The sequence below is a fragment of the Phragmites australis genome, chromosome 14 (genome assembly GCF_958298935.1).
Source record: "Phragmites australis chromosome 14, lpPhrAust1.1, whole genome shotgun sequence".
Classification (NCBI taxonomy): Eukaryota; Viridiplantae; Streptophyta; class Magnoliopsida; order Poales; family Poaceae; genus Phragmites; species Phragmites australis.
The window spans coordinates 7,572,058-7,593,113 of NC_084934.1; the positions used below are offsets into that span (position 1 = coordinate 7,572,058).

A 21,056-nucleotide genomic window follows, 5' to 3' on the forward strand; every position below is an offset into this window, starting at 1 on the left:
ACATACATGTACGAGGAAAACATGCTGATGCGCTCCAGCTTTTCCTCACGAGGATTTCTACCCGTGTTTATGTGCGTTTCCAGTGGGACACTCGTCGCAAAATGCATACAAGCAGCCGTGGCGTGCAGTCGTGCACGTAGCAGAAAAGGCTGGGTGGCGAGTGCCGTTTGGCTGTGTGCAACGGCTTTGTATTCACCATTGGTGCAGCGTGTGGTGTCGCCACGAGGCCCCGCGACAAATCCCCGGGGCGACGGCATCTTCGCCTCCCCACCCCTTCCCAGCTTCCTCCGTCTCTCCCCTGATCCCCTCACACAAATTGCCTTTCTTTCTTCTTCGTCTTCTTTTCCGAGGCCTCCCCCACTCCCGAGCAGTCCACCACTGCTGGGTGCTACTCCCACCACCACCACCACCACCGCCCACCGCGCCAAGCTGCCGCCGAGTGCTAGCTAGCTGCCCGCGCCATGGCCTCCGTGGCGGCCGCCTCCACGCTGGCCCCGGCCATCGCCGCCCGCCGGCGCCGCGCGGGGCCGCCGCTGTCCCCACGCCGGCTTGCGGTCCTGCGGTGCTCGCTCGACAGCAACGTCTCCGACATGGGCATCAACGGTGAGGAACGGGATCCTGCGGAGGGCACCGCCTATGTAAACCCCCAATGTTATTTCTGGCCGGTCGGTTTCAGGAGCGGCATGAGCAAAACGGGATTAGTAATTAGTTAATCCTTGTTGGTCTCACAAAAGAATTAGTTAATCTTTGTGCAAGATCTTTTCATTGCGTTCGATTAATCTTTTTTACATACTCGCTCCAGTCAAACAGAAAGTGTCATTTTGGTTGCGTTCAGGTAATCTTTTTAAGATTGAATTGCGGAAATGGTATGAGTAGCTTTGCCTTGAAAAGTTCTCAATGATATTATAACTTTGCTACGATACCTAAGTACACTGTAATACAAATCTGTGGTCGAATTTCTGTTCTAGCTACCATACCAATGTCAAAAACGACATTTTTTTTAGAGAATTTTGGATGGAGCTATAGGTTGCTCCAAGTGTGCTGAATTTGGGTGGTTAGTTCGGTTTCAGTTTCGATAGCTTTGGGTTGAAATGCCAATTTGACAGTGAAAGACAAACTTGTATTGAGGAGGGTCTTTCCGTTTGTGGCAGCTCCTAAAGGGTTGTTCCCACCTGAGCCGGAGCACTACAGAGGGCCGAAGCTCAAGGTGGCCATCATAGGGTCCGGCCTCGCCGGCATGTCCACCGCTGTCGAGCTCTTGGACCAGGGCCACGAGGTTAGTTGATTGATTGCCTATAGTTCAGCCAAATGTTCTCTTCTCCTGGAAAATCACTGCTTTTTAATTGTCCAAATTGATCACGGTTCCCTTTGCAGGTTGATTTGTATGAGTCCCGGCCATTTATCGGTGGTAAGGTCGGCTCGTTTGTCGATAAACAAGGGAACCATATCGAGATGGGGTTGCATGTGTTCTTCGGGTGCTACAACAATCTTTTCCGCCTCATGAAGAAGGTAGAAGCCTCTGTAGTTTGAGCTAGCTGGGTAAATAATGAAATAGTTAAGTGTAATGTTCGTTGGACTGTCTTACTTAGATATCAAGATGGGTGAGATATTTTAGCCTTATAAAACTCCTAATCGGTTTTAATCCAAGAAATTTTGGAACTGGATGTCTTAATACCTCCTAGAGTAAAGTAAACTTACAGTCTTGGAGTGTATCACAGGGAGAAATTTGCTAGCCTCTAAGTCTACGTGAACCAAATAGTTCAGTGCCCTCTTGTTGAAGCTTGTAGCACTGGCATTACTGCCTCATTGTCCAGTTAATAGGGATGAAATAAACCTCGTTGTATTTCAGGTTGGCGCTGATAACAATCTGCTGGTGAAGGAACACACCCATACTTTTGTTAATAAAGGGGGCGCGATTGGTGGTATGTTCAGCTATCCTATACCCATTCATTTTTTGTGGAACAATTAATTATTCTTGATTATTTTTGGAGTTTCTCTCTATCTATGATATAGAATAGAAAAGTGCATTACTTCCAGTGTGTTGAAGTATTAACAGACTATTCAAGTTTACAAAGTGCAAATACGATGCTGTTTTTTTAGTGTTTAATGCGATGCTGTTGTTGCATGTTCTGCTAAGGGATTCATTTGTATTTTCTGAGAAACAGGAGTGCTTGTGTTTCCTGCTGTGGCACACTATTTACTTAGTCCTGCAATATGCCTCTTGAATTAATCAAGAAGTGATGACATAATGTGCCATACTGTGTACTTTAAAAGTTGGCAGAAATAACTGAACTATATTTTGTTGTATATTTACATGCAACTTATTTATGTAATTTTCATATTGTTTGCCTTGCTATACAGAACTTGATTTTCGGTTCCCCGTTGGAGCTCCATTACATGGTATTCAAGCATTCCTAAGAACTAATCAACTCAAGGTAAACTCATAATTTGGGATTATTATAATCCTAAAGGAGAACATCAACTCATTAAATTGTTTTAACCTTCAGTTTTTGATTCTTCACGGTTTGCTATTACGTATTAACCAATCTGGTGTGAATTTCTCGCTTTGAGATTTATCAGTATCATGCTCATGTGTCTCGCGCTATGCTGACTACTTCAAGCTGCTATTATTCAACCACTTAAGCATGTTGTTTCCTTCTGACATCTTTTGTGCCACACTCCTTGAACTCCATCTGTATTGATATCTTTTTAGCCATACGCCAGCACTTTGTGAAAGTAGCTCTTCACTCTCCCATTTGATGTGGACACAAAACAATCAGCTCACTTGATTTGTGAATATTTTTTTAAAACTGTTACAACCCATCATATTGTGAATACACACAAGCATGTTATACTGTTTGAAATAGTTTGCACTTCGCAGGTTATGATAATGTCAGTAATAGTACAATGTTTCACAATTCATTTGTACACTTTCTTGTTCTAAGCCATGGAGCAAAGCATTGCAAAGTCCTCACAAGTTCCTAACTGCCTATCCTTGCGACTAAACTTAAATTTTCAAATTCGTACATGGTCACATCTTCAGACAGAGAGTTGTGGTTTATTTTGTAGCTAATATTTGGTTCTACATCTTTTTAAAAAAAACTAAACTGTAAAGCTTTGTCTAATCTTTTCCTTTAACCATTACTGCCTTTCTTTTGCCCTTTAATATATATGACCAAATGGATAGTCTTTTATCTGGGAAATCTCATCGGCAGTGAAGGATTCTAAAAGTGGGATTGAAATAAGAGCTGAAGTCTTGTCACTTGTCAATATTTTTAATTAACTATATACTATTTGATTACATAGTTTCATTAAACGGGCTAATGTAAATATTTGAATTATGTTGCAGGTTTATGATAAAGCAAGAAATGCAGTTGCTCTTGCCCTAAGCCCAGTTGTCCGGGCTCTAGTTGATCCGGATGGTGCATTGCAGCAAGTGCGGGGCTTGGATGATGTAAGTATTCCATGCTTTTATTTCAGATTCATTAGGAATGTGTATCGAGGACATCTATTAGGAGTGTTCATGAGTACCTTATCAAAATGTGTGCAATTGTAACTCAGTGATAGCTATTTTTTGTCAATTTAAATGCAAATTTGCAAGTGTACTTTTTCAGGTAAGTTTCAGTGATTGGTTCATGTCCAAAGGTGGTACTCGGGAGAGCATCACAAGAATGTGGGATCCTGTTGCTTACGCTCTGGGTTTCATCGACTGTGATAATATCAGTGCACGTTGCATGCTTACTATTTTCACCCTGTTTGCCACAAAGACAGAGGCATCTTTGTTACGCATGCTAAAGGGTTCACCTGATGTTTACTTAAGTGGCCCGATAAAGAAGTACATAACAGACAGGGGTGGTAGGTATGATGACAGAGACCAATTTTTCTTGTGAATTGTCTTTGTCTATGTACTGCAGTACGATTGAAAACTTACATCATGTAACAAATCCTTCAGGTTTCACTTAAGGTGGGGATGCAGGGAGGTTCTATACGAGAAATCACCTGATGGTGAAACCTATGTTAAAGGCCTTCTCCTCTCCAAGGTAAGATTTCTTATCAGTATTATCACCATTCTGCTTTGCATGATTATGCAGCTAGATCATACATGGAAAATATGAAGAGTTTTGTAGCCTTAACTATTCTTTATATTTTCACTAACATTTTCGCACATCTGGACATTTTTAGGCTACAAGTAGAGAGATAATCAAAGCTGATGCATACGTTGCAGGTTCTTTTCTTCTTCCCTGCCTTCCTTTTCTTCTTTGACTAGTACGTCCAGCCATGCTAACTTAACTTGGTTTTGATAATTGCACAGCTTGCGATGTCCCGGGGATCAAAAGACTACTACCATCAGAATGGAGGGAATGGGAAATGTTTGACAACATCTACAAGTTGGATGGTGTTCCTGTTGTCACTGTTCAGCTTCGCTACAATGGATGGGTTACTGAACTACAAGATCTGGAGAAATCAAGGTAGCTGATGTCCCCAGTATTCTTTTGTAATATTGTTACTTATTTGGTTTTAAACCCAATAATTTAAAATGGTCACCACTCATATTTGAAGCTTCCATGAAGATTACTTTTGTTTCTTCTTAAAGATAGTCGAGCAGCAAATTGCATTTCTTCATGCTCACTCAGTCATACTTTTCTTATCTTTGATGTAGACAACTGCAAAAGGCGGTTGGTTTGGATAACCTTCTGTACACTCCAGATGCAGATTTTTCCTGCTTTTCAGACCTTGCACTTTCATCTCCTGCTGATTACTACATTGAAGGACAAGGTTCCCTGATCCAGTAAGTCCACTTCTTTGTTCATTTGTCTGGAAGGATTTTCGAAGATTCAGCGCTTTTGGTAGTATTCACTTTTTGACTGTCCATTTTGATGTCCTGGTTTATATACACTTACGTAACTTACTAGGTTATTAGCACAGTACAACTACTGAATTTCAAGTATCAAATTTATTTCTCTTATTCACCCCCACGCTTTGCTTCATTTGCAGAGCTGTGCTAACTCCTGGTGATCCGTACATGCCATTACCAAATGAGGAGATCATTAGTAAGGTTCAAAAGCAGGTAGGTTTCTAAATAACATCTGTTTTGATTACTGCTATAACTGGTTGATGCAGATTGTTCCATTTACAAATAACTAAGACCTCATTTCAAGTCACTAAAAACAGAGATTTCTTCTGCTTCTATTATCCTTATATTTCTCCAAAGCTCACCTCAATACCAACACATCTATAATTTCCTGCAGATCTTAGAATTGTTCCCTTCTTCCCGAGGCTTGGAACTTACGTGGTCCAGTGTTGTAAAAATTGGACAATCTTTGTATCGTGAGGCTCCTGGAAATGATCCATTCAGACCTGATCAGAAGACACCCGTTAAAAACTTCTTCCTGTCTGGCTCTTACACGAAACAGGTATTGTACATCTAAAACACTAACCTAGTTGTGGCCATCAACATAAATGAATATCTCAGAAAACTATCAAATATAACCATTTCACTTTTTGGTGTCCGTACAGTAAATACATTGTTTAATGGATACTCTTGATTGTACTATGATGCACATCTAACTGTCTTTAGGACATGGTGAAGGATGCATAAATTCATGATCTCCTTTACTTGTGTTTCCAGGACTACATTGACAGCATGGAAGGAGCAACTCTATCTGGTAGGCGAACAGCAGCATACATCTGCGGTGCTGGAGAGGAGCTGGTGGCCCTCCGAAAGAAGTTAGTTGTTGACGACAGTGAGAAGGCGTTGGGAAAGGTTGAAGCCCTGCAGACAAGTTGACCTTGTAATCACACCATGCTGGAATGGCCAACCAAACCATAGCTTTCTCGCTTCTGGGTGCAGGCGATTGCCGCAGCGACTTTCTGTAAATCCTATTTTGAGCATTAGATTTGCCGCTGCCTTTTAGCCTCGACACATCCCTTGTTGTGGCGTTTTCGATCTGTAATTCACAGCCAGGGTGTCTAGGTGGCATACGGGATTACCTCAGGCAGCGTGTATGTTCAGTTGGAACTTGATTAGTCATTGGGACGATTAATTGGTGATATATAGCGCACACTGTTCTTAGTCTTATGAGAAATGGTGATAATTTTATCTGGGGAGATCTGGCGAATGATTACCGCTGAAGTTGTCATCTAATCGCTGTGGCTTTCAGCCAGATGCTGATATGAACTCCTGCCCTGTGCGAACCCTTTAATTTAACTATGAACAAATTTTCATGTTCCTGGCCCGTATAAAGTTGTATTTTCGATTAGGGGGAAATTATTCTTCCTAACCGTTGCACTGAAAACCGGTCGGTTTTTCAGCTGCGTCATGGTTTGATCCGTACTCTTTCCCCTTGTTTTGTATCAAAAGGTTTTCAATTTGAAAAATGTGATAAACTCTGAAGCTTGTGTGGTGACTGACTGTCTACCATGACTGGCTGGCTGTGTTGGGAACAGGATTAAAATTTCATCGAAATTTTGGGAAGTTTGAAGATGAGCGAAATATCTATTTTTAATTTTTTTTTTTTTACTGATACATGAGACTTACCTAGCAAAAGACAAAAAATGAACGAAATTTTGTTAAAATTCTATGAATTTTAGTCTTTTTTGTTGGTGAATGAAAAAAAATGTAAAACTAAATTGAAATCCGGGTGGGAAGACGTCTCATGGGATCTCGGATGAAACGGCGACCGGCGTGTCGCACTGGAGGCCTCATAAGCCACGACCTGCTCATGGTGAATGGTGATCACGAGAGCACGGAGCTTGTGCTCTGTGAGCCAATCGCTGCTGCCTGCGCGAGCAAGCCATGGCGCCAAGCTCAACTGCTAAACCGTCGGCACTCCCGTCCGGCAGTCACCTCTCTCGCGCCGAGCTCCACCAATCCGTTCGCCGCTCGCACGTCTTCCTGCGGAAGCAGAGCCATCGCCGTCGCCTGGCCGGCGTCGTCCGGGCCGCGCCGGAAGCGCCGTCGGTGGTCAGGGCGGCCGTCGGCGCCATCACCGAGCTCCTCAGGGCACTGTCCCCAAACAAGAAGCCCAGGCAAGGCTCCACAGACCACAAATCTACTCATGATTCGATCCTCTCCTCGCTTTGGATTCCATGGCGTGGGCATAGCTATGAGCGGTTTTCTTGCTCGACGGTTCAGGGGCGATGCTGGCGGAGCAGAGCCTGGTCCGCCTCTCGGCGGCGTCGAGGATGTGGTCGCCGTGCTCGAAGACGATTACCGGCGGGCATACTTCCTCACTGGTAAGGTTTCTTCGGCCTCGTTGCATTCTTTCACCAGGGATTGTTTGCACCATGCATGGGGATTTCAGGTTGCAGACCTCAAGTAGAGAGGAGCAGATGCTTGTTTCTATGCTACTGCCACCGCTGAAGAAGTTGATAAAATCATAAAATTGATACACATCACATGACATGGATTCTTCAAATGAATGATAACCAACTCCTCCAGGATTGCAGGGGATTTCACTCCGAGCATATACGCGGAAAATTGCTTGTTTGAGGATCCGACGATAAAGTTCCGCGGTATGTGCAATAGTTACCTTGTGGAACATAATTGGTATTGTCATGTATGCAAGAAACCGGGTGTAGAAAAATCACATTGATGTCTCATGTCTCCTTTTCTTTGGTGTAAAAAGGACTGAGAAATATTTGTCACCGAGTGTGTTCTTGTGATTCGCAGGACGGTCTAGGTACTCTCAGAATCTGGATTTGCTAGTGCCGTTCTTCGACAGTCCTTCGCTTGAGCTGGAAAACATTGAAAAGGTGACAATGTTTGCCTTGTTTTGTTGACTATAACTTAATGATTTGAACTAAAAAAATAATTTAATGATTTGTGTGCAGCATATGTAGCATATTGTATTTTTGTTTCTGACAACCAATTCTCTGGTTGCATCTCCTGGTTGAAGCTTTTTCAGTTCTGAATTGTACCAAACAACTCGCCATTTTTTAGAATATTTTGATATTAGTAACAAATACCAAGTTAAATATTTTAGTTGTACCTTGACCGATTAGATTCTTCTATACTGTTATTTGCAAAGTCCTTTGATTTACAGAACGAATGTATGATCTATACCGAAGTACCTGGGCCCTGCACATTTTAATTCCTCGTAACTCTCTTTCCAATCTTGCAGGGTTCAAGGGTTGAAACAAAGTTCGTCAAAGCAACATGGAAACTAAGGTGCTTCTGTAAGCTTCAAAATCTGTTTTTTATTTCCCAATAGTATGTTAAAAGAGGATTGTCTTCCCTTCGACTAACAGGACTGTGATATTTTCAGGACATACTTAAGGCTTCCATGGAGGCCCCTGATTGCGATTAGAGGCAACACAACATACGATCTGAACAAAGACTACAAGGTAGGGACCGGAAGCCAAAACCGTGTTAAATTGTCTCCTTTTTATCAACGGAAAGTTGCAGATGATCCAATATTGTTTGGATTGCATTTGTTCAGGTGATTCGGCACTCTGAGAGCTGGGATGTCTCCGCGCTTGAGGCCATCGGTCAGATATTCGTATCCGCTCCGGAGCAGCAGAAAGGCAGCTGATCGATGCTGATGCATGCAGTACTGTGCATAAGTAATTTTTATGTGAAGTGTACAAGTAACATGGACTTGCGTCATTTGTTAAGTGAGATATCCATGTAAGGCTGATGCGAGGATGAACAACATTTGGGCTGCAAATTAAGGTGAAAATATGTACCGTCAGAAACCTTCAATGTTCAATACTGATAGTCAGATCTCCATTTCAGAACTCAGTAATGTTCAAATCGATCATGGATCGGCAATGTTCAAAACTGATAGCCAAACTCTGAAAGCTCCATTTCAGAAAATTGGCAATATTCACATCATCTGCCCCCTCCTTTTTGACCGGAGACAGCAACGAACTAAAACGAGTAAGGGAGTCGGTAAGCAAGAAACTAAAAGGCGCCATTTAACTTTCAATTACACTCTATCTCTATAGATAAAACACGTGTTAGTTTCCGTGCCAGCTCTTCCTTCCTCCCATTTTATCTAATAAAAATCGTTAAAATCCAAATAATTTATTTATTTTTTCATTTACCCTCATCCTGGAGCCTCTTATTTTATTACCGGCTACGAATACGACCGATTTTACTAATAAAAATAAATAAAGAAATTATAAAGGCATCGTGTATTCATTCGACGTACTTTCATAACATGTCCACGTATCTATACTTTAAATTTGTATTTGATATTACTATATTTAATATCTATATTTTTATTACAACATACGGCACTTAGCTAGTTTCATAAAATTATGGAGATTCACGCATGGAACAAAATAAGGATAAGAGATCCAAAAGAAACCAGAACTATCTCTGGAAGTCGAGCACACAAGGCCGCGAAGCTTCTCGAAGATGCTCTCAACCTGTCAACGTGGTTCGTGAACATGCGCCGGAATCTGCTCGCCCGCCTCCACTGGAACGTCGTCGCCTCCCGCCTCGGCAAAAATGGTCCGTACCATCCACCTCACGCTCGGAGGCTCGGATCCTAGGGTTAGGGTCAATCGGCCGCGGCTATGGCTCGGCGGAGGTGTCTCCGCGATGCTGATTGTTTTTTTTTTTTGCCGTGGATTCTGATGCGTTTGTTGCCACCGCAGGGCTCCGGTATGATGATTTGTACGACGGTACGACCCGTACCACGACTTGGACATCAAGGAGGCGCTGGCGCGGTGTCAGCAACGCTACTGGAGCTGAACGCCCAAGGAGCAGCGCGGAAGCGAGCTAGTTCAAATTTGTTGGTTGGCTTCGTTCGTTTGCTAAGTTGGCGTGGTTGGGTGTCCAGCTGTCGCGAGTGGTCCCTCTGGGCAGTGGTAGCCGTGGGTATATAAACGGCTTGTAACAGAATTCTAAGGACAGCGATGAAAAATATTCAGAACTCATACCTCTGTTCTTCCTCGTTCCCTGCTGGTTCTTCCTCGTCCTCCATTTCCCTTTTGTTCCTGAGTGTGATCCACGTGCTCACGTCACTAGCGATCGTCGTCAGCGACCAAGGGTGTTACAAGTGGTATCAGATTCATCGATCCTCGGCATGTTAGCGGCGGAATTGCGTTCTGCGAAGGTTGCTCGGCGTTTGTTCGAGTGTAAAATTCCTGGAGCAGTCTCGATTCGAAGCTCGCGGTGGTGATGGTGGCTGGTCGGATTGCGATTTGGGTTGCTTGACTAGTTCAGGCGTAAAATCCCTCGATCGTATTTCGACCACGGCGGCGGTAGACCTGTCGGAGAGGGCGTATTGGGGAGGTTTTTCCAAACCGATCCTCTCTGACCACCGGTGATCACGGCTCCACCGAAGCCTTCTCCGCAGACAGGGTTCGTGTTGGCGGCTATGGAGGTGGCGGAGAAGAAATCGGATGATCGGTGGGAGCGTGTGTTGGAGAGTCTGGATATGCTATTTGCAAAAGTGGGCTCGACAGTTCAGCAGCAGTTGACTGCTCAATTGGATGTAACCACGAAGTCCGTTGCTCAATCCACGCGCGATCAGCAACAATTGGCGCAACAGGTGGCAGCAACAAGTCAGTTGGTGGCGAAGTTTCTCCTTCCTGGACCCTCTGAGCAGCGTGGATGCAGTCCGCCATGATTGGGCAACACTCATGGAGATCCGCTGCTACCATGTCCGGTTCCTCGTCCACCACCACCTGCGGCTTCCACAACCGCCGGTGAGCCGCCGATGACATGTTCGTCATTTGGTCCCTCTCGTTGCCCCACTGAGTTCGCCCAGATTCCGCGTTACTCTATGCCCAAGTTGTCGTTTCCCAAATTTGATGGCGAGTGTCCGCGTATTTGGAAGGAAAAATGCCTCGATTACTTTCATTTGTATAACGTGGATGCTTCGATGTGGGCGACAGCAGCTTCATTGCATCTGGAGGGTAATGCGGCTAAGTGGTTGCAAGTATATCGGGTGACACATGGTTTGGGCACTTGGGATCAGTTTATTGCTGCTATGGAAGCTAAATTCGGTGTGGATGATTATCGGCGCTCTATTGGGGATTTGTTGGATCTTAAGCAAGTTGGCTCGGTTGAGGACTATATTGTGGCATTTGAGGAGATTCGTTACCAGGTGTCCATGTATAACACTGGCTTTGATGAGATGTTTTTTGTGTCTCAATTTCTGAAAGGTTTGAAGTATGATTTGCGTGGGGCTGTTCAATCTCAGCTTCCTGATTCTGTGGATAGAGCAGCTGTGCTTGCTCGAGTGCAGCAGCAGGTTTTGTCTCGAGGTAAATCTAAATTTCAGAATCACTCATTTGGTCCTCGGAGTTCAGGAAAGGAAGATACCAAACAGACTTCAGCTGGGAGTAGTTTGTGGAAGGAACGACAATTGCGTGATTATAGGAGGGCTAATGGTCTTTGTTATCATTGTGGAGACAAATTTGATTCCTCTCATGCTCGATATGTCCTAAGAAACCACAAGCCCAAGTGAATGCATTGGCCTTGGAGGATATGCATATGGAGCTGTCTGAAGCTGTCTTGCAACAGTTGGAGTTGGAAGATGTTCAATCTTCAGGTTCTTACCATCTGTCTCTTAATGCTATTTCTGGTACTATGGCCAAGGATCAAATGAGGCTTCGAGCTTTGGTGCGCGATCAAGTAATGTTGATTCTTGTGGATAGTGGTAGCTCTAATAGCTTTGTTAATACTGCCTTGTAACCTAGAATTGGGGTCACACCAGTCCAAGTAGCACCTACTCAAGTGAAGGTGGCTAATGGTGCTACTCTACTCAGTGATAAGGCCGTTTTGCAGTTGGAGTGGTGGACACAAGGGCATACATTCCAAACTGATATGAGGGTGTTGGACTTGGGTGCTTATGATGCCATTTTGGGCTATGACTGGTTGAAACAGTGTAGTCCTATGGTTTGTCATTGGGAGCAACAATATCTCCAATTTCAGCATAAAGGCAGTGATATTACTTTGCATGGCGTGACAGTTCCTTCAGCTGAGATCCAGGAACTGTCTGCTGCACAAGTGCTGAAATGGTGTCAAGGAAATGAAATCTGGGCTCTAGCAGTTTTGGAGTATTTTTCTTCTTCTGCTGATTCTGCTAGTCCAGAGGTAATTCAGCAGTTGTTATCTGCATATCCAGATGTTTTTGGGACTTCTAGTGCTTTACCACCCACTAGAACTTGTGATCACTCTATACCTTTAGTCCCTAATGCCATTCTAATAAATTGCAAGCCTTATAGATACTCACCATTTCATAAAGATGAGATAGAGAAACAGGTGAGGGAGCTCCTGCACTCTGGTCTGATTGTTCCCAGTTCTAGTCCTTTTGCTTCTTCGGTTCTCTTGGTCCAAAAAAAGGATGGTTCCTGGCGGTTTTGTGTGGACTATAGGAAGTTAAATTCTTTGACTATCAAAAACAGATTTTCTATGCCTTTGATTGATGAAATCTTGGATGAGTTAGCTGGAGCTAAGTGGTTTACTAGTTTGGATATGAGAGCTGGGTACCATCAAGTAAGAATGAGAGTGGATGATGAATATAAAACAGCCTTTAAAACCCATCATGGACACTATCAATTCAGGGTTATGCCTTTTGGGCTTACAAATGCCCCCAGCAACATTTCAATGTGCTGTGAATGATATTCTTGGGCCATTTTTGAGGAAATTTGCCTTGGTGTTCATTGATGATATTTTAGTCTATAGTGCTACTTTGGAGGAGCATGTGTCTCATCTGCAGCAGGTCTTGGATACACTGCGAGAGCATCAGTTCTTTATTAATAATCTAAGTGTTCTTTTGTCCAAGATAAATTGGTCTATTTGGGACATATTATTTCTGCTGCAGGAGTTGCCACTGATCCCAGTAAAACTGAAGCCATGCTTAAATGGCCCACTCCAACTAATGTCACTGAGTTGAGAGGGTTTCTAGGTCTCACTGGGTACTATAGAAAATTTGTGAGACATTATGGGATTATTGCTAAGCCTTTAACCAATTTATTGAAGAAAAAGCAATTTCAGTGGGGTGACACAGCCCAGGATGCCTTTGATCAGCTTAAGCAGGCCATGAGTAGTACTCCTGTTCTGGCCTTACCTGATTTCAGTGAAACATTTGTGGTGGAAACTGATGCTTGTGCATCTGGTATTGGAGCAGTACTGATGCAAAAAGGGCAGCCTGTGGCATTTCTTAGTAAAGCTTTGGGTGCGGTGCATCAACATTTGTCCATTTATGAGAAGGAGTTTCTTGCTCTCATCATGGCAGTGGAGAGATGGAGATCTTATTTGCAACGGCAGGAATTTATTATAAGAACTGATCATCGCAGCTTATGCTACTTGGATGAGCAGAATCTGCAATCTGATTTGCAGAGAAAGGCTATGACACGATTGATGGGTCTTCAATTTAAAATTGTTTACAAAAAGGGTGCTGAGAATACAGCTGCTGATGCTTTGTCAAGAGTGGGACATCTTCTAGCTTTGCAGGCTGTTTCTGAATGTGTTCCAGTATGGGTCCAAGAAGTGCTGAATTCTTATTTCACAGATCCTAAAGCCCAGGAGTTATTAGCTCAATTGGTTATATCTAGTCCTAATGAGCAAGGTTATTCTTTACATGGTGGTATTATCAGGCATAACAATAGGATTTGGATTGGTAGTAATTCAGCTCTTCAGACTAAATTGATTGTTGTCCTGCATTCAAGTGCTCTTGGGGGACATTCTGGATCCAAGGCTACCTATCAAAGACTTCACAAGCTTTTTTATTGGAGATCTATGAAACAAGATGTGGACAATTTTGTCAAGCAATGCCAGGTATGTCAACAAGCTAAACATGAGCACATTCACCCAGCGGGGTTGCTGCAACCTTTGCCTTTACCAGAGGTGCTTGGCAAGATATTGCTATGGATTTTGTAGAGGGTTTGCCAAAATCTGAAGGTTATGATGTGATTCTGGTGATAGTGGATAGATATTCTAAGTATGCCCACTTTATTCCAGTTAAACACCCATTTACAGCACCTCACATTGCTAGATTGGTCCTGGATCATATTGTCAAGCTACATGGGGTGCCAAAAACTATTGTCTCAGACAGAGATAAGGTGTTTTTGAGCTCATTTTGGCATGAGCTGTTCAAATTATTAGACATCAAGTTGCTCACAAGTACAGCTTATCACCCACAAACCGATGGGCAAACGGAGAGAGTCAATCAATGTTTGGAAATGTATTTGAGATGTGCTGTGACTGATTCTCCTCAGAAATGGAAAAGTTGGCTGCCTTTGGCTGAGCTATGGTATAACACCTCATTCCATTCATCTTTGGGTTGTTCTCCTTTCAAAGTTATCTATGGTCATGAACCAAGACTTGGTGCTTGGCCTGAGATTCCTAGTACAACACAAGTATCTGTGGCTGAGTTTCTACAGGAGAGGGAAACACAACAGTTGGCTCTGAAAGCTCATTTGGCTGCTGCTCAGAATCGCATGAAGCTTCAGGCTGACAGACATAGGTCTGACCGATAGTTTTCGGTTGGGGACCAGGTTTTGCTAAGGCTGCAACCTTATGCCCAGTCTTCAGTGGTCAATAGGCCTTTTCCTAAATTGGCTTACAAGTTCTTTGGCCCTTACAAAGTACTTCACCGCATTGGAGCATCAGCTTATCGTCTGGATTTACCCGCGGATGCTAGGATTCATCCGGTGTTTCATGTGTCTCAATTAAAGCCATTTACTCCTAATCACTCTCCAGTATATGCTCATTTGCCACAGATCGCTGAGTTGGATGGTTCTGAGGTCGTTCCAGAAGCAATTTTGGATCGTAGGCTGGTAAAGAAAGGTAACTCAGCTATGCCTCAAGTATTGATCAAATGGACGACGTTGCCGGCGGATTGCGCTACTTGGGAGGATTTTTATGTGGTGAAGCAGCGATTTTCAGACGCCATTGTGTGGGGACATGCAATGTCTGAAGTGGGGGGAGATGTCAGCAACGCTACTGGAGCTGAACGCCCAAGGAGCAACGCGGAAGCGAGCTAGTTCAAATTTGTTGGTTGGCTTCGTTCGTTTGCTGAGCTGGCGTGGTTGGGTGTCCAGCTGTCACGAGTGGTCCCTTTGGGCAGTGGTAGCCGTGGGTATATAAACGGCTTGTAACAAAATTCTAAGGACAGCGATGAAAAATATTCAGAACTCATACCTCTGTTCTTCCTCGTTCCCTGCTGGTGGACGCTCGCAACCAGCGTCTTAAGCACGCCATGGACCTCTCCATGAAGCACCAGTACCTCCCCGACGATGTCCAGGTGAAGATTCATGCTTGTTCCTGGCTCTCCGGTTTGTATGTGTATTTGCAGCTGGGGGAGATTACAATTTTAGTTAATTCCACTTGTGATGGTGATTTTGGTGGATTGCCAGATTGATTTTAGGTGGGCTCGTAGAAAATCGGATGGAGAGTAAGTGAATGATCATTGGTGATTGGGATTAGGGTTGTAAAATTGATTTAGATGCTTGTAAACTTGTGAAAATGGAAAAGAAGGAAACTTAGTTATTGGTGATGTGTAGCTGTTGGCTTTTCTCCTTCTGAGTTCTTTTTTGTTATGGTTGTTTGCATGTAATGCTCATTGCAATTGCTCATGTCTTCGTTTGAGTAGGTCATTATGGTGGATTGCTAGATTGATTTTAGGTGGATGTAGCTTTCCAAGTTGGTTGGGTTCGATCGGGTGTTTGCGTTACAAATTGCAGAACAAGTGATGATCATTGGTGACTGGGGTTGGGTTCTAAACATCATTTAGATGTTTGTGAATAGGAAAAAAGAAGGAAGCTCTTGTGGAGCCTGTGGGTTTGGTTGATTTTGATACTAGTTATTTGTGATGTATGCTGCTCATTTTTTTTCCTTGTGAGGTGTTTTGTTAGGGTTATTTGTGTAAATGCACAACGCAATTTCCCATGTCTTTGACTGCTGTATCGTGGATATAGTGAGTTTTTTTTTTCCTTTGTTCGTTGAGGATTTAGTGGGATTCCTGGCCTTCAGATGTATAACTTAGTTAACTGGTATAGCACATCTGAAATTCAAATTCACCTATGGCTATTAGTTATATGCGAGTATCAGGTTTTAATTTTGACCGTCCTAGCCGAGAAACAGAATTTCTAATTGCCGTCCCTCTCAGCCACTATCCAATTTCTATATGCATCAGATATTTTGATTTTTGACGCCATCCAATTTCTTCTCTGACAGGCGTTGCAGACACCATTCAGATGCTATCTTTCTGACATGCTCGCTCTGGTAAGTACATTTCTTTCTGTCTTATCATTTTGTTTCTCCCCACATACATGTTAATGATTTGGTCACCAAAAATTGGACCTTAATTAAATGCACTTATCATGATACTGTTTTATAGCCACAATTTTTTCCGCTTTGCTCGACCAATTGATCTTCATTATGTATTGGTACATGTTCATTACATAGGATTCTGTTAGTTTTTTCCCTTGTCTTGGTTTGTCATAGTGTGTGCCTTCCTCTTTGACAAACCAGATCAGTTCAACCTAATCAATCATGAGCACATGGTACATATAATTATAGCAGAAAATTATCTCATGAAATTTAGTAATTTAGTTTCCCTACAGCCATATCCGCAATCTACTGGTGTCGATATGCATTTCTCTGCTCTCAGTTCTCTAACAACAATTCCCAGTTATGGAGTGATTTAAATCTGTCTTCTTTGCATCTCTCAGTTATCTAATATCAATCCCTTTTTTGCAATATTTTACAATTGTTTTGTTACTTTTTTGGCATGGACGTTACTGTTATTTCACTTGGGTAGTTTTTCTATTGTCTTTTGGTCTATGTAGCTTGCAATTGTTGCCAGTATGTAACAAAAAAAACCATGTGCATAAATTACAAGATGACTTCCACTGTATGTACATTGCAATTGAAGTTCTTTATCATCCATTCATCACTATCCATTATATGTGTATCATCAATTCTAGGACAACATGAAAGGACAGTGTTGTCTACACAACTGATATTCAGGCTGACAATGTTCTGTGGTTGTTTGTGACTGTGTTATGTACTCATTCTGATTCACTTACTCCTTCACGTATTGGTACTTCTAGTAGAATATCATCAGATGTTAATTGATGTTCATGCATGAGTAGTCCCTGCGCTTTAACATGATGCCTATCAGCATCAGCATATGCCTTAGAGACACGTTTCTTATTAAAGTTCATTCAGATTCATCCTTAGTTGGAGGCATTTCATGGTAAGATTTTGTTTAAAATAACCCCTGGATGGCTGCTGTTTAATGCATCTGTATTGCAGGTGAAAAAGCAGAGAGCAGAGCGTGAAGCATTAGGAGCACTTGCCCTCTACCAGAGAACCATCCCATAAAGTGCTTACTTGATGATCTAACAATGCACGCAATAAAAAGCAGCAGATGATTGGCGAGAAGAAAATGCCCACCTTCTGTTTTCCACACAAACATTTTGGCAGAACAATTGGACATGGTTTAGGATTTGTTGTAGAACATCTGTTTGTGCTTCACTTGATCAAATTTCCATTGTCCTCCCTTAGCATAATGGGATGGTCAATGAAGCCTTGTATTTATGAACACTGGAACAGTTCGGTGCATTTCGCGAACTGAAATACTCTACTGAAGTAAGCTTGGTGCTAATGTTGTGGAGAGTGGTTTTATGTCGTCAATTAATCTCATCCTTTCAGTTGCTTTTCAAGTATTGTATCTCTGTTCAGAGGGCCCAGGCCTGAAGAACACAAGTTTGCAGAAAATTTGCAGAAAACAATACAAATTTTCTATGTAAATCCTTTAAATGTCTGGATGCAACTTGAGTAAATCATGACAGTATCATCTTGTACTACAACGGTGGAGTACATGATGAGCAATTGAGCACCTGCTGATCAAAGGCACTACTTCGTACTAGAACTACAATGCCAAATTGGTACTAGAATTGAAGAAGTTGGTTGTCTTTCCAAGTTTCAGTGTGCAATACATAGTGTACTATGATTATCACCTGAACAAGGCACTTGTGCCATGCAAGTACACTCCTTTTTAGTATTCTTTCTCTCTCCCTCCCCTACTGACATAGAAATTTAAAATATATTGCTTTTCCTTACTCAAATCAGCGTACAAGTTTATTTTCCTCTCTCTATAAGGCCTCGTTTAGAATGTAGGAATCTCACACAAATTTGAATATATTTCATAAGGAGTATAAATTCCGCATGGACTCTAGGAATCGCTTGTGTTCCAAATGGGTCATAAAAATGAGTAGAGGCTCTGGCATTTGTTAAAGGAGATATACACACGAGCTGGCCCTATGAATCAAAACAAACCTAGAGGTCCAGGTTAAACAAGCTTTCCACCACTGGTCCAGTGGTAATTTTTACTTAGAAGCCTCACCAATTTTCTCTCTATGGCTGGCTTTTTTCAAAAGTGCTTATTTACTTCTATTGTTGGGTGTAGTTATTAGTTTGAAGCATCTTTTTAGAATCTGTAATAACAAAAATCGTATTGGAAATATCAAACATTCCTCTAATTAACTAAATTCCACAGCACAGTGCAACGCATCACAACAACCGCGCATAGACCCTCTACATGTTATCTTTAACCCCGGTGCTGAAATATGTGTTACATCTATCCAAGCCTTGTGCTGGCTTGATGCCAAAGAGGACTGCAAACACTCCAAATCCCATAAAAGGCAGGTTTGTACCCATCTGCAAAGTATGTGAGTAAGTCCCTACCATTGGGTTGTGTATACACCATGCATGTGACTACCTAATGCATCTGGCATTCTGGCTGGTAAATCTTGGAGAATCTCTGAGCTGAATACTCACCATTCACCAAGGAATAGCAGAAGCATCTCACCACAAGATTGTTAAAGCTGAACCTCATGCAAATTTGTTAGTTACTTTATCTCTCTCCAATTTACAAACCCAACTTGCTACCTACATCATCTTCCTCTTTGACAGTTATTTGATCAGCATGATTGGATTCTCGCACTTTCCATATATCCACATCCAAATGATTAGCTTTTTCCGTGTGGATGATATGTAGCTTTCACATACCTGGATGGCTGGGTAGCCTCCTCGAGTGGATTACAGACTACAGAGAGCAGGCAGGGTCCTCCTCAACCTCCATTGTCCCAACAGTGACCACCCTACCATGGCAGCTGTGAGAATGAAGGGCCCCTCTCCCTCTCCGCTCTGTTCACCATGCATCAAGCATGGTACAGTACTAGCAGCAGACTTTTTTGGAGGACAAGCATTGCTCCATTATTGTTTGTGTCTCCTAGGCCCTTGGCCTCTTCTAGCCATTGTGGACAAATGCCATAAAATGTCTGCTCCCAAACTCCATCACATAGCTAACTTCAGCTGACGGTGTTGTGGCAGATGTTTTTTGTTTCGTTGCATGCCACTGTAAATTTGATTGTTTTACACACAGGAAACATCTGGAAATTTTACACTAGGATATGATGCTGAGGTTGTATAGGCGTGCGTGGAACACGAAAGCAATTTCCGGAAACTTAGTGAGAAACAGTTCAAGACAGCAGGAAAGAGAGAGAAAATTATCTTGCTCTGGTCCAAACAGGACCCAGTTGGGTTACTTGGTCACCAACCAAATAGGCCCTATGGTGTTTGTCTTGTGGCCTTAGCATTTCACAATAGCTATGTTTTCCATATCATATCAAGGATTCAAGCTGCTAATATTGTGATAGAACGATCCATGCCCATCTTCCGCCACCCACCCATAGTGGTAGGGAATGAGCTATCATTTTGTGGACGCAATTGATTTGGCGACTTGATCATACTGTGGGCTTGTGATCATGGTGCTTAATTAGGTAAATATTCCCCTTTCCGCTCAGAGGAAAAGATGCATCGGCTTTGTTGTGGTTCATTAGCAATGCATTTGCATGATGGGAGGTTTGTTTTCTTAATGGGTATGGCAGAACGATTGGGATATGACAGTAGCACTAGCAAGGAACGGGCATTAAAGTTCTCTTAAAAAAACCAATCATTGAGTGCTTGTTTAGAATAGATGGAATGTATCTTAATTTTGATTTCTATAGTCGACAATTCAGCCCCATTGGGGATGCAAGAAAGGAAAAAAAACGTAGAAATAGATAAAACACATAATTTACTGTCATGGACAGTGGATTCGTACAGGAAATAGAAATGTAGAAATTAGTCTAAAAGACATCACAGAAAAACCACGGGAACTTTGAAGAAAATTATGTATTAGAGTAGAGAGACGAGGAGAGATAAAAGAGACATGTTGCCTTGGACTTCTCGAATTATAACATGATATTTGATCGGATGTATTAAATCATTTACAAAGTTGAGTGAAGGGAGGGTTCCTATAGGAATTTTGAGAGCCTTTCTTATTATCCAAAGGGTTTCTTAGAAAAGTTACCTATAAGAATCCAATAATTCCTCCAAATATTCTATTTTTTTAAAAAAAAAATCATACCTCCAGCCCAAGTGTTCCATAGTATTGCAGCTGTCTGCCTGTCTACAGTCACTGAATTAATACTTCTATTTTGTTGCAAACCAAATTAATACTTTTTTTATCAGCATGTGTGTATTAGAATATGAGTACCTTATTTCCCTTCCTGACAACCCCATAGATATTCCCAGCATGGTGCCTAGATTTGTTTTACATTTTCATTCCAAATCTCTCTCTCTCTCTCTCACGCCAAAAACAGAAGCTGGTGGTAGGAAGATCAAAGGGTACACTTTCTGGGCTTGACATGAGTGAACAAATCTGCTACCAGATAGACTGGTGGGAGCAAGAAACCCATGTGACGATCATGGGGCTGCATGTGACGCTGCATGGCAAAGTGACATGGGCTCATGTGATGCTGCATGGGAGGAAAAATATTTTTTTTTGGTAAAGTGTCCTGGCTGAAAATGCAAGAGAAAAGTGGTTTTTGTTCATGAGCATAAGCTACCTAGAGGTATGGTTCATCTATAAAAATAGAAGAAGGTAAAGGCATGGTGAAATTCATGAGTGCCAACAGCGATCATAGAATCGCAGATGGTTCAGCTTCATGGAGTATCCTTTTGGTGACTGTTGTAGTGGGCTCTCAAAATGGATTGGTGCAATCTACGCCTTAATACAATAATTTGTGTTGGTGAGTTA

The 21,056-nt window shown here is 42.4% G+C and overlaps 3 protein-coding genes across 9 annotated transcripts; all 3 read left to right on the plus strand.

The window, feature by feature from the left end:
* The first annotated feature begins 204 nt into the window (after positions 1–204).
* LOC133890650 (zeta-carotene desaturase, chloroplastic/chromoplastic) lies at positions 205–6,108 on the plus strand. The gene is made up of 14 exons (XM_062331121.1): positions 205–603; positions 1,152–1,276; positions 1,375–1,509; positions 1,850–1,922; positions 2,362–2,435; positions 3,350–3,454; positions 3,615–3,859; positions 3,953–4,040; positions 4,183–4,225; positions 4,313–4,469; positions 4,661–4,789; positions 4,996–5,068; positions 5,250–5,414; positions 5,630–6,108. The coding sequence occupies exons 1-14, from the start codon at positions 462–464 to the stop codon at positions 5,786–5,788; spliced, it is 1,713 nt and encodes a 570-aa protein (XP_062187105.1). The 5' UTR covers positions 205–461; the 3' UTR covers positions 5,789–6,108.
* Positions 6,109–6,665: 557 nt separating this feature from the next.
* LOC133890533 (uncharacterized) lies at positions 6,666–9,888 on the plus strand. Of its 7 annotated transcripts, none has more exons than XR_009904055.1 (9): positions 6,669–7,236; positions 7,442–7,515; positions 7,673–7,755; positions 8,124–8,170; positions 8,268–8,346; positions 8,442–8,674; positions 8,738–8,893; positions 9,294–9,539; positions 9,607–9,888. XR_009904055.1 is itself a non-coding variant. In XM_062330935.1 (7 exons), exons 1-7 carry the CDS (start codon positions 6,797–6,799, stop codon positions 8,532–8,534), a joined length of 702 nt encoding a protein of 233 aa, XP_062186919.1. In that variant the 5' UTR covers positions 6,672–6,796; the 3' UTR covers positions 8,535–8,743. The 7 variants fall into 7 exon arrangements, 2 of the variants coding, with proteins under 2 accessions (XP_062186918.1, XP_062186919.1); XR_009904056.1 differs by having other exon boundaries at positions 8,815–8,893; XR_009904057.1 differs by lacking the exon at positions 8,738–8,893.
* Positions 9,889–15,090: 5,202 nt separating this feature from the next.
* On the plus strand, positions 15,091–17,634 carry LOC133890534 (cytochrome b-c1 complex subunit 7-2, mitochondrial-like). The gene is made up of 3 exons (XM_062330936.1): positions 15,091–15,209; positions 16,142–16,189; positions 17,225–17,634. The coding sequence occupies exons 1-3, from the start codon at positions 15,165–15,167 to the stop codon at positions 17,291–17,293; spliced, it is 162 nt and encodes a 53-aa protein (XP_062186920.1). The 5' UTR covers positions 15,091–15,164; the 3' UTR covers positions 17,294–17,634.
* Positions 17,635–21,056: the final 3,422 nt, after the last annotated feature.

What these genes read in the sequence shown, in the direction of transcription:
- LOC133890650 (XM_062331121.1), top strand. Translation starts at nt 462, where the DNA reads ATGGCCTCCGTGGCGGCCGCCTCCACGCTGGCCCCGGCCATCGCCGCC. An exon ending in TCTTGGACCAGGGCCACGAG is followed by an intron (nt 1,277 to 1,374) that starts GTTAGTTGATTG and finishes TTCCCTTTGCAG; the next exon opens with GTTGATTTGTATGAGTCCCG. An exon ending in TTAGTAAGGTTCAAAAGCAG is followed by an intron (nt 5,069 to 5,249) that starts GTAGGTTTCTAA and finishes AATTTCCTGCAG; the next exon opens with ATCTTAGAATTGTTCCCTTC.
- LOC133890533 (XM_062330934.1), top strand. Translation starts at nt 6,797, where the DNA reads ATGGCGCCAAGCTCAACTGCTAAACCGTCGGCACTCCCGTCCGGCAGT. An exon ending in GCGGGCATACTTCCTCACTG is followed by an intron (nt 7,237 to 7,441) that starts GTAAGGTTTCTT and finishes CAACTCCTCCAG; the next exon opens with GATTGCAGGGGATTTCACTC. An exon ending in AGCTGGAAAACATTGAAAAG is followed by an intron (nt 7,756 to 8,123) that starts GTGACAATGTTT and finishes CCAATCTTGCAG; the next exon opens with GGTTCAAGGGTTGAAACAAA.
- LOC133890534 (XM_062330936.1), top strand. Translation starts at nt 15,165, where the DNA reads ATGGACCTCTCCATGAAGCACCAGTACCTCCCCGACGATGTCCAG. An exon ending in ACCTCCCCGACGATGTCCAG is followed by an intron (nt 15,210 to 16,141) that starts GTGAAGATTCAT and finishes CTTCTCTGACAG; the next exon opens with GCGTTGCAGACACCATTCAG. An exon ending in TTTCTGACATGCTCGCTCTG is followed by an intron (nt 16,190 to 17,224) that starts GTAAGTACATTT and finishes TCTGTATTGCAG; the next exon opens with GTGAAAAAGCAGAGAGCAGA.